Genomic DNA, 13,074 nt, shown 5'->3' on the forward strand with positions numbered 1-13,074 from the left:
AACTTTGTTTCTAAAAAAACAGAAATGTTCAGTATTAAAGTTGAAAGTTTTAAAGTGCTGACATGGCAGTAAATAAAGAAATAGCATAATGCGAGCCTCCTGTCTTGTCATAGAATGAGTACACACAATGGGAATCACAAATTACACTTAGTATGTATAAAAATAGTTATTTATGGCCAAATATCAGTATGAAAAATGACTAACAGGTATAAGTATCACAACACTAACAATGGATTACATATATACAGTCATTAGAGAAGGCCATAATACAAATCAAACCCCTGTAAAAGAAAGTCCAGATTAGTTTATGCACTTCAGGCCCACAGAGAATTAACCCCAACTTCAAAAGTCCTTCCATAAGTGGTCTGTGGCCTTATGCCCAAAAGTTCCAACAGTTTGTGATGCTGGAAAAAACAAGGTAGGCTCTCTGGGGTCCAGTGAACGGTTCAAAGGGTTAGGCGTCTCCAACTTTCGGCAGGCTTGCACGACTAAGCAATGGCAAAGACAAAGTTTTATAAAAAAGTTAGTAAAACTTTTAAAGGGAGTTTAGGGGCAGGTAAGAATCACTAACTCACCCCCCGTACTCAGATTATTCACAGAACTTGGCAGGTCAATGGAAGAAGGTCTGAGGTTACTTTTCCTGCCGTCCTCAGTCCTTGATTCGCAGATTCGAGCAGATCTTCAGGGGGTTTCTTTAGCTGGCGCAAGGACTCTCGGATGAATGCAGAAAAACAACATGCAGGAACCCTCAAAATTGGACCAAGCTGTTTCAGACAGTGATCACAGCAGCACAGTGACGCAAAAGGACTCACTTGTGGCAGTCAGACCTTCCCTCCCATCTCGGGCCCCCTTGACGCTAGGAGTCAAAATGTCCGCTGAGGTAAGTTTTGTAGGACAAGCCGAGGATCTCCCAAGTTCCAGGCCTCCATATAGAACAGTGACGTCGGCAGCATGGTAGCCCAAACTTTGAGCTGGTCAGCCACAGGACAGTCCTGGGACACTTCCAACAGCTCTTCACAGGATACCGACCAGACATCAGGAATGGATGTTCCCTCCACGGGTCACAGCTCCCTCACAGGACTGCTGAAGGTCAATAGCAAGACAGCAGCAGAAGTTGGTTGCCAGGCCTCCTTCAGATGGGTCTCCTTTCCCTTCACAGGTCTCACAGCTAGACAGGAGTCTAGGCTCCTTCAGGTTACTCCAGGATCTCAAAAGTGGGCGCAGGGGTCCCCTTATCCCAAATCAAGAGTCAAAACTCCCATTAGCCAACAGAATTACCCCCACACACCCCAGCAGTGGTCCAATCAGGACCACTGGCGGGAGCACTCATACACAACACTCGACACACTGAAACCAGTTTGTGGATTGGGACTAGACAGTCCCAGCCCACATCCTACCAGCAAACACAGAGCCCTCCAGTAGCCTGCCAAAGGCCTCTGATTTCCCAGGCACTGAAGTCTATGTCAGGATTTTCCTGGCCTCACAGGCCAGTAATAAGGCTAAAAAACAAGATGGCCAAAGGACAAGCGAAGAAACTTGTGGCATGGCCACGTTTGGTCACTAATAGCCAAACGCAGTAAGGCTAAAACTGCTGCCACCAGCTTGTGCATTTAGCACAGATAGGGAAACCAAAAATCCTTTGATTGTTACTCTAGGGCAGAAACAAAAGTGTACCTCGTTGTACTGCATTGTAAAATGTCTTGTACAATGATACATGTTACCACAAGTGATAAGTTACTAAAAGTAGTACCAAAGTAACTAGACTAAGGGAAACAATGTTTCCCAGTGCTGACAGCCTGAAGGACATGTCAGTTTCCCAGTAGCAGACAGAATGGAAAGTGTTCAGTCACCATTCATTGAATGTCTGACCTAAGGTGGGGCATGTTGTGTGGTACTTGGTGTAACAAGTATTCCTTTTCAATTGGTTGTCACTAGTTCTCTTGTCCCGAGTACCACAGCAATCTGTTTTTGTACCTCTTATTTGAGCAAGAATATCAATTCTTCCACCATCTAAACAAATCTTTAATGCTGCAGTGAGTCACGGATATGAGTGCTCGTCATTGCTGGGAAGAATTTAGGACTGGTGTCAGGAGGATTTTCAGAACTACTGTGTGCGGGTTTTGAAAGGCCAGTGGATGAGCAGGGGCTTTCAACACTTAATGTAAAACAAACTCTCCGGGTAGAGAAAACAGTAGTAAGGCAGATCTAGATAAGGAGTTTTGTATGTAGTTGTAACCCTTCTAGATAGTTGTACTATCTCAACTAAGTGACAGGAGGCTTGCCTGGCTGATGAGACATGCCTGACTCAACCATGGATGTTATTGCTCAGTCCCATTGGTAGAAGAGTAACACGAGCCCTCTGGTCGTGCCATGGAATGTGGAATCCAGGTTGAAGAGCAACAGTTTCCAGCTCCTTCCGACACAGTCTCCCTCCTTTCTTCCTGTTCATTTATACTTCATTTATATTTAGTAATATTTAGCTACCATTTACATAATAAACATTATATTTAACTACTCACTCCGGCCAGTGCCCTTCCTTGAATCCCCACACTACAATAGTCAATGGATAGCTCCACTCCAGGCATACAACTTTCTACTTAGGCTAAAAAAAACAACATGCAGGTAAAACGTTGCTAATCGCGATAAAAAGTAAAAGCATTACTGTTTCAATTACATTGGGGGGGAAGGGAATACCTTACAATTGAATGGCCGTTACCTGAATAAGCTAAAGACGTCAGCCCTAGTCAGGGAAGCAAGAGTACTAGTGTCTTACCAAGTAGACTGCGTGGTTAAGTATATCAATAGATATTTAGGAAGTATCAAAAGTCCCTATGAGGCAAAAATAGTTTCTGTAAAAGATGAGGACACTCAGAAATACTACACGGGGGGGGGGGGCATTAGGGAAGATACTAGTTCAGAACGACCACAGCACCAGATAAAGATAGTTAGAAAGTGTACTTCAAACCATGCAACGCCTTTGGGGTGGGAGAGAAGAGTGGTATAAACACTCCGCCACTAAAGTCATTCTTAAAATAACCATTCCAGGCAAGTCCAAATCAGTGGGACAATTCCTGTTGCAGCCGGTCCAAGAGCCATAGGTGCAGCAGTGTAATCAGGTGGTGTGTTCGGGTGTGGCAAGTTAACAGTACGGATTTCTGAAGCAGATGTGATTCCATAGAAGTTTCAGCTAGACAGAATGGACAACCTTAGACAATCTGCTTTTCCCACAACAGATCTCCAGGATACTGCAGGAATGAAAGAGCAACACTGGTCACCAGACTCAGTACATGGCAGCAAAGAAACGGGCACCAGACAGGCCTCTCTTCAAGAGAGTGCAGCTAAGGATCAGCCACGCCCACAAGCTCCAACATGGGATGGTAGCGAGAGGAGTGGATGGTCTGTCCCCAGGATGGTACAAGGAAATGTCCCAAGTACACCAACGTCGGAACTCAAGACTGGCTAGGCCACCAAAGTCTATGGGAGGAAGGAATTGACAATGCTCCTTTCCTGGTCACTGGACATTAGGCAGAGAATCTGCAGTGGTTGGCTAGAGAAACAGGTTCTATCAGCTGCAGGCTTCCCTAAGAGCAGATTTACTTCTTTACCTACATATTTATGTGGATTCCCAATTGCACTGCTGGGTCGTTCTCAGAAATATTGAAACAGCTATTCAACCCACCTGGGCCATCTACTTTGTTATGCCATATCAAATAATGGTGGCTTACAAAGAGGCTGGTGGCGCAACAAGCATGATTCCTCATGGTCATCTGTCCCAATTCCAGTAATCTCTCCAACATGGCAGTACAGAGTTTGGTCATCTGTAAGGCTGCAGTGCAAAAGTGAGCACTACAATTCAGACCGGATATTATCTATATACTATGGATCTGATGCCTGCAACAAGGGGTTGTTGGGGTTGCAACAAACATGCACCATTTGATCAATGAATGTGTTAAGTGTAGGACGCTTGTCCAATGGTGCTCTTCTAATGGCACGTCACAGACATCACTGAAAAAACTCTAGCTAGCCCCTTCATGGGGAAGTTACTGTATGCTACAGCCTTCCAATTGCCCCCATTTTACAAGCCTGTCTTACCAGCAGACAAATGGATGGGTGCAGTGCCTGTGCAGGCTGCAGACATCCTGAGCAGCAATTTGTGGGCGACTTCTGCATGATGTGGAGAGCCATACTGGGCTGCACGTATAAGTCTGAATTGTCACAGGCCGCAGCAGGGCAGTATGGCATAAGCAGGACACCAGCACCATACCTCACTTCACTCCTAAGGGTCGGTGAACAGCGCTCCCGTCCACAACACACATCCTGGCAAGGGTCTAGCAAGAAGCAAGGCCAGTCGCACTTTGCGTGACCAGCACAGGAGAAGTAATAAAACCACAGGTCGGTAAATGTGTCCTTTAATTATCCGCAGGAGGCAGGTCATCAGAAGATCCATGCAATGTATATCTGTCCTCATCACCAGTGCAGTTAAGTACAAAACAAGCAGATGGGTGATCTTGCTCTCAATTGGTCTATTTCATGTGCACCGGGGAGCAAAGGCTTTCCCTCATGATCAGTATTCCCTTTAGCTCCACCATTTTACATGGCTTCCCACAACATGACCCATCTAGGAACATTTCTTCTTGCTCACTACAGGTCCTGGTAGGGGTCACTACTGTGCTCATCCGTGTGTAGGTTCTGTCAACTTCTCATGCAGAACAGGTAAGACGATAGATGCAGTCCATGCATATATTTGTACATGGACAACTTAATGGCAGATTAACAGATTTACTAATTGTATATCAGAGGTCAAGCGAAATATCCTTTTGGTTAGTTACCCATGTACAATACTATGTTTTTGGCTGCTAGATCCAATCCACAAGGAAATTCACATTTCAAAAGTGTTCTGCAATAGATCGGATGGTTTTCAAGCCTAGATCTTATACCTTCAAGAAACCAAAAAGCACAATGGTCAGGTAGACTTGCATCTTTCGGGTGTGCCGAACCATAAACAACGTGTGCATGCAGACCACAGAGGAGGCTTACACGTCATCTGGGTGGTTCCCTTTTGGCAGGTTCAAACATCCTGTTCTACTAAAATTGTGCAATAGCTCTACATTCCAAAATTGAGCAAATGTCTGTAGGGGGCGTGGAGGGGAGTTTAAAAGCAAGGTTTGACATTTCAACATAATCAAAGTGACACACGAATGCAGATCTTCATTTGCCTAGTCATTTCCCAACAAAAGTCTGCCAAGTGAAGAGATGGCATGCCACAACTTGATGGCTAGAAATACTCAAATACGATTTAGTCTCATTAAATGGCACTATATTTCATGTTTAAACAGCTCCCTTTGCAAATTGCTACTGAGATTCAAATAAAACTTTCCATGAAATCTGAACAGGGATGAACAGTTCTGGAAATACACAGGTGGTAAGGGTATACTGCACTTCCTTCATGCATATTTTTTGCACTGGCAAATTTACTGCATGTACCCAGAAGGAAACCTGAATTATCAGGGTTCAAAATTGTAAGAAAAACTAGTATTGCATTGTTTTTCGCCACAAACATGTGGCTGTGTCTTGAGACAAGCGCAGCCTTTTAGACCGAGGATACCTTACACTGTGGTAGCAGCCATGGAATGACTTCTGCGAGGCCTACCGGTTATAGTAATACAGCTTTTGGAGTTGGGGTGCTGAAGTTAAAATGTTAGTTTAAGTCGAGTTAGGTAAACCGACAAACAGGTTAATGAATTACGGGTTTTATTTTATAGTGTTTAAATAGTGTTCCTATAAGCATTTTAATTGTAAAATGGGTTAATCTGGCTCCGTTTTTAAAATGGGAATGCATTATATTGACAAGTGAAAGGTTTCCAAGCCTCTGTGCTCAGACCACAGGGGTGAATTGGCAAAGTATAAATGATTTACATGGGGAAAGCATTTCTTCCATGTTTGAGCTTTTTGCTCATACGTTGGATGTAGCAGGTCATGCTGAAGGTGAAGTAAAGGCATGCATGTTTTCCGAAACCATGAGTCCAGGCCCAGTTCACCAATTAGAAAAGTGCAGCTGGTAGGATTAAGGTGGTCATTTCTAATTTTCGGGCCAATAGATGTTTCTGTCCATGCTGAAAGGGTGGTTTTCACGTCGGCTTACTTCAGAAAGCTAGAAATGCAGTCAATGCCAGTAGTTGACGGCACAACATGCATTCTGAATGATAGTTAACTAAGTGATAATGGGAGAAGCCAAACGTCCAGACATAACCACCAAATTACAGCCCTAAACTTTACATACGGGAGGCTGTCTTCCAACTACCAACATAAGTGACTGCACTGAACGCTGCAATTCAATCAAAATCTTGACAAGACGGTGGAACTATTACATACACATTTGTGCATATACATCTTTCCAAAGATATTGTATCCCTGCGTTTGCAAAAAATGTGTTCATGCACAAGAAATAGCATTCATTCAAATATACTGTTAATGCTTTGTATGGCTAATGTGTAAGGGAGGAGTGTCCAAAATAAGACCATGAAATAATATTCTGTGCTGCGGCCTTGGTGGTGGGTGCCATCAAAACAGCTTTGTACCAACGGGTGCCAAGCCATTTGCCCCCACACGCTTATGGGAAAAGGGACACGCTGAAGCTGTTTAGTGTTGGTTTGTCCCATGCGACCTCTTAGGGGCAAGACTCAGTCGGTGGTTGAAAGTGTCAAAATACAACTCCAGCAGGCCTATTGGGCAGCAAATCGTAACACTTGTTTTTAGCAATAAGAGCTTCGCAGCATTTTAATGGCTGCAGCAGAGAAGGCAGTGTTTAAGTGACCCTTGCCTCTGGTAAGCCCCGTTAAGTTTGTATGCAACTGATATGAATGCGAACACTCTCAAAAGGATGCTTGCCGTCATGCACATTACAAGGGGGTGACAATATATAAAGATTCTCCAAGTTTTGAACTCAGTATTGCTTAAATGACAGTTTACAGATCTTACTTACCAGTCAGTGGTCGTTTTTTTCTGAATACTAATGTGGCGTTCAGAAAAAACTGCATTAGTGTGCAGGGTTGTTCCTTCAAGATAACCAAACATGTGAGTAACTGAGCAGCACTATTTGTAGGAGAGACTGGTGTAAAGTGCATATCACAAGATTCCAAGTAAAACGTCACCCCGTGCTAAGCACAGAATATAAACTAGGTTAACAATGTACACATGTTGAGGGAAATAAGTTGAACACAAAATGATAATTAAAACAGCAATTTTGTCCAACAGAAAAAAAGCCACACTAAACCAAACGGTATACTTTATAACCAAAAGTGATACAAACGTGCAGGTTTAAGGAAAACCTGGAAATGTAAACTGGTTTAAAATATAATGCACACTTCGGACAACCAGCTTAAAAAGGTCTAAACTTAGTCATTGGTGGAATCTAAGACAGGTAAGCTATTTAAGTGTACTAGGTAAAGTTTCCAACATAGTGACTATGCAGTTAAATCCCATTAAAGAGTGCTGGGTTGACAATCTACATCTACCGACTTGTTATTTATGAATTTGCATCTACAAGAGAAAGCAAGAGTGAGAACGGATGAAAAAAAAAGCCAATGGAGGAGAAAGGAGCGAAGTAAAGAAACGCCAATAAAAAAGAAAAGGACACTGCAGGCCAAAGTCGGTGGTTGGGGAGTAAAAAGAATGACACGAGGTAAAGAATGAAAGTGAAAAACAAAACTGGCACACAAAGCACTAGGAGACCATAAAGATGGTGGAAAAAATATCCAGTTCGTGACAAACTTGAACGATGACTTAAAGGGGTGGAAAGAGCAGTGACTAACAGTCAGAAAAAAAGGATTACGAAGCAGCAATTTCCATTTAAACACGAGAAAAATGAATTCCCCTATAATAATGTGCCCTTGTTACTTTAAGTAAAAGTCAACAAAACAATTTAAATTACAATGACTAATGATGTAGATCGATTGCGGTGTGCTGTTTGTTGTATGAACAAAGTTGAACAGGAGGTGCCTGGATGGTAATAGCGAAAACTAAAAATAATCGTAGCCACTGCTCAGGTATTGTAGGGAGGGGAGAAGAAGGGAGACAAGATGGCTAGGCTTCATACATTTTAAGCACATCGTGAGAAAGGCCGCTGCTCCAAAGAATATCCATACATTCTCTCCTGGCATGCCGAATACGGCCCCAGCATCACAATTAGTACTTTGATGCCATGTCCGCTTCCAAAGGAAACCTTTACAGTTTACACGGACATGCATCCTTAACGTCTGCTGCCAACTGTTTTAAGGAAACCATAGCCCCGTTATTAAAAGGGTTGAAAATATATTAATTTGCTTAGTTTCGGTAACAATCATTGAACGGGTAATGCTTTAATATAAGCTCGGAGTACAACAGTTTTCACAGGTGCGGCATTCAGAACAGTTAACTCCTCAAACTGCATTAATGGCAAACTGTAACCGCAGGCTGGGCAGCTGGCATTGCGTGTCAATGATGTTTCAGCTGCCCACAGCAGTTGGGTCCAATTTCTCAAGAGACGGATTTGGCCCTGCATGGCTGGCTCCAAATTCTGTATGTCTGAAAGCACTTTGGGTATTGAAGAGTACAACAGAGACTTACTTTATCCAATGGTCTTTTCACTACACAACATGAGTCAAGACCCAGCGTTGGATAAACTACACGTGCAGTAAGGACCACACAAACGACATACACGCATGGTCACACGTCAGAAAAAAAAGCACGATGGGCATTGTAGTAAATGCTGCTAACGTTAACTATAGAGAACTACAAAGGAAGCGTAGATTGTGAACTTCAAACCCCAGGGGGTGCCGACGCGACTGCACCACCAGAGCGACTGCATTATAGCCGCAAACAGCAATTTTACAATTCAGCCCCTAAGCATTTTGTAAAATGCCTGGGACACAGTTAAAACAGCCCGTGCCTAGTGGATATCAGCATATTGTAATTAGAAGGCAGTAGTGCGCAATCCTTAAAGCAGTATTCTTAAAAAACGAGCATTACTGCAGCCGACAAATAGGAGAGACACTATAAACGAGAGCAACGCCTATACTGCCAATGTGATTCTCACCAACTTTGAAGGGCAGTTTGTCTGACATATTTGGATCGGTGCGGTAGACGGACGATCACGCGTGGTGAGCACAGTGGCTGAGGCGGAAGGGGTTGAGCGCAGGACGGGACCCTTTAAGAAGCCTCTGCTCATTTGCATGCGATGTTTAAGAGACACAAAAGACGGAAAAGTGTCCGCGGCCATCTTTTAAGGGTGCGGGACGAGGTTCTCGATAGAGATGCTTGTATTTGTCTTAACTTGGTTCTCACGTTTCAATTTTTGTGAACGTTATCAAGCATTTATGAATTAAATTTATAATTTCAAAAAAGCAAGCCGGTGTTCTGTAATATTTGGTATCCCATACCGATCCGGTATCCCCTGTCTTCGGCTGTCTTCGTAGATCACAGACCAAAGTAGGAGAGTTCCGAGCCTCGGTGAGTTTTGAGCCTCGGTATGGGATACCAAATGTTGCATAACACCGGCATAACGCCCGAGTTCCATACAGCGGTGAAACCTGCTACTTTCCCCTCTCAAAACTCGCTACTTTCCCCTCTCAAATGGAGTGCACGCAATTCCAGGTTTTCTCATCATATCGCGTTTTAACACAATAAAAACGGCAGAATCATTACAGATGCAGGGAACTCATCTTTTAGAGCTCTATCCAAGCGCTCTGGGGCAAAATACATGCACATCTCCTGATTTGCTTATGGATTGCACCAACAGAAATTACTTCACAGAAAGCACATTGCAAGGAGCATCATCGTTCTTTGATACTTGGAGGCACCATGGGAGTGACTTTAGAATAAGTTGTCATAAGTAAGCCAAGAGGCAAATAATTTTGTGAGGCAAAATACCTAAAATGCACTGTTATATATGGAGCAAGTAAGGCTTTAAAAAAAAAAAAATAGCATCATATATTAACACGTAAGCTTCGAAGTGAATCACTTACAGAGCTGCAGATAAGACAGTCTAATTAAATGATCTGCCCAGGATCACACACTGGTTAAAATAGTGAAACCGGGATGTGGACAATTTAAGCAACTGAGCACATCTTTCCAGTCACATAGCTCTCAACCATTTGTGTTGCAGAGGCGGGTGAAACCACCCGATTTTGTTTTTGGCGGGTGAGACGCCCATTGGAATGCATGGGCGTGCAGGAGGCTTGGCGGGTGAGTCAGCCCTTTACAAGGCGGGTGACACCCGCCAAAAGCGTGTGAGTTGAGAGCTATGCAGTCATTATTTCATAAAGCATGCAGCATTATGCAAACTTCTCATACCTGATCACTTCCTGCCGTGTACATTTCTAAAAGGACAAAAGTCCCTGCTAATAGTCCCCCCTCCCTCCCATCAGTGCCTAATGGCTCACATTGAAATGCTCTGTTGACACAGAGCAACTTGAGAGCCCCTCTGCTGCTGCGCTGAGCTCCTTGGGACATTGTCCTGCCAGAGGTTTCGGAAAGGGTAAGGTGTCCTGCTGCCAGGACAATTACTGTGCTGAGCAGGAATTACTCAGCATACATTGTCCTGCCAGCGGGACACCTTTCTCATTGGGTACCCTCATTGAGGTGCCGAACGGGACGGATGGCCCACTGACGACAGTCCCGGTCAGGCTCTAAAAAGAGCCTGTGGGGTGGCAGCTTGGCTCCCCCACTTCCGCAGCTCGGTACGCCACTGTTACTTGATGAGTCAGCCGAACTGCTTTGAGTTGAATGAAACTTAGTTGGTTATATGGTTATTTGTAGCTTAAAAAATCATAGCTGCCAACACTTAGTGGGTTATATAATTAGTAGCTTAATAAATCACAGCTGCCAACAGTGATGGAAATGACTACACAAACTATGGCTGGAAATTGAAAAAATACTCCGGAATACTACCTCCTTAGGGAAATTGACCCGTTAGATGGGTTCACTGTAGAGGGTGTGGCGTAGCGGTGCAGTCATCATGGCAGGCACGTAAAACATATACAAATAATATTTCATTTTACAGGGTTGACATGCAACGCAGGTAAATCACACAATAAACCAGACTGACAATATATATATATTACACATCTCATAGCATAGTGGGAGTATTTGTGGTGTTTCCCTTTTAAGAACATGTATTTTTCCTCTAAAGATGTGTCATGACAGCCTCATACCTGACTGGGAAAAGAAGGAGCCTGCGCACGCACGTGCAATACCACGGCGGTAGACTAAATGTAATGGCACTCTGTCTCTGTGTCTCATTGTGTTGGGCCTGCAAGCCTACCCTGTGTGATCACAGGCCTGCGGCCCTGCTAGTCTGGGTACAGTCTGGGTGCCCCCAGACAAGCATGTGTAACCTGGGTGTCTCCAGGCCACTGGCCCTCTGTGTGATCGCAGAGCAGCTGCTTGTCCGGGAGCCCAAGGCAGCCGCGGTCTTGTCGTGTGACCACGGCGATCAGGGTAATCCCTGCCACATTAATTGTGTGTCGGTGCCCCGAGCACCCCTTGGGCTGGCCCAGAGTCACAGTGCACAGAAAGAATTTGTGTACTCCACTACCCAATTCAAGGGATAGTTCAATCAGTATTTTGTTAAATGTTAACCGTCAAAATTAAGGGGATACCAAATATTACAACCCTATATTAGCTGTAATATTTGGTATCCCCTTCAAAAAAAGGATGAGATGGCTTCCAGAAGCTGTCACAGTGTAGGCTTATGATGTACTCCCCTCCCCAATGCAAGGGATAGTTCAAGCAGTGCGTTGTTAAATGTTACCCTTCAACATCAAGGGAATACCAAATATTACAACCCTATATTAGCCATTATATTTGGTATCCCCTTCAGAAAAAGAATGGGATGGCTTCCAGAAGCTGTCACAGTGTAGGCTTATGATGTACTCCCCTCCCCAATGCAAGGGATTCTATTTCTATTTTACATTTTTAAAGCGCTCACACAGCCCACGGGCATCGAGGCGCTGTTACAGGAATTGTTTGGTTTCTTAGTTGCTTTTTTTTTGTCTTAGTTACGTATTTATAACGCGCTTAAAAACCCAGAGGTTTCTAAGCGCGGACCCGGGGATCGAACCTGTGTTGCTTCGTGTCGTCTTGCTTCCAAAACGCGCACGTTGCCGCTGAGCTATCCTCCCGGGACAATAGTTCAAGCAGTGCGTTGTTACATGTTACTCCTCAACATCAAGGGGATACCAAATATTACAACCCTATATTAGCTGTAATATTTGGTATCCCCTTCAAAAAAAGGATGAGATGGCATCCAGAAGCTGTCATAGTGTAGGCTTATGATGTACTCCCCTCCCCAATGCAAGGGATAGTTCAAGCAGTGCGTTGTTAAATGTTACCCCTCAACATCAAGGGGATACCAAATATTACAACCCTATATTAGCTGTAATATTTGGTATCCCCTTCAAAAAACAGGTGGGATAGCTTCCAGAAGGAGGCATAGTGTAGACAAACAATGTACTCCCCCCTGCAAGGCAAGGGATAGTTCAAGCAGCGCTTTGTTAAATGTTACCCCTCAAAATCAAGGGGATACAAAATATTACAACCCTATATTAGCTGTAATATTTGGTATCCCCTTCAGAAAAAGGATGGGATGGCTTCCAGAAGCTGACACAGTGAAGGCTTATGATGTACTTCCCTCCCCAATGCAAGGGATAGTTCAAACAGTGCATTGTTAAATGTTACCCCTCACAATCAAGGGGATACCAAATATTACAACCCTATATTAGCTGTAATATTTGGTATCCCCTTAAAAAAAAACGGCGGGATAGCTTCCAGAAGGAGGCATAGTGTAGACAAACAATGTACTCCCCCCTGCAATGCAAGGGATAGTTCAAGCAGCGCTTTGTTAAATGTTACCCCTCAACATCAAGGGGATACCAAATATTACAACCCTATATCAGCTGTAATATTTGGTATACCCCTCAAAAAAAGGATGGGATGGCTTCCAGAAGCTGACACAGTGAAGGCTTATGATGTACTCCCCTCCCCAATGCAAGGGATAGTTCAAGCAGTGCGTTGTTAAATGTTACCCCTCAAAATCAA

General features: G+C 43.9%; 1 protein-coding gene across 1 annotated transcript in view; it reads right to left on the minus strand.

Moving 5' to 3' along the window:
- Window positions 1-9,190, minus strand: part of AHCY (adenosylhomocysteinase) — a 403,130-nt gene extending 393,940 nt beyond the window's left edge. The window contains exon 1 of the mRNA XM_069652263.1: window positions 9,074-9,190. Coding sequence (XP_069508364.1) covers window positions 9,074-9,101 — 28 coding nt within the window. The 5' untranslated portion in view covers window positions 9,102-9,190. The remainder of the gene's footprint in view (window positions 1-9,073) is intronic.
- Window positions 9,191-13,074: the final 3,884 nt, after the last annotated feature.

The sequence above is a fragment of the Ambystoma mexicanum genome, chromosome 3p (assembly GCF_040938575.1).
Source record: "Ambystoma mexicanum isolate Mex_15411 chromosome 3p, UKY_AmexF1_1, whole genome shotgun sequence".
Classification (NCBI taxonomy): Eukaryota; Metazoa; Chordata; class Amphibia; order Caudata; family Ambystomatidae; genus Ambystoma; species Ambystoma mexicanum.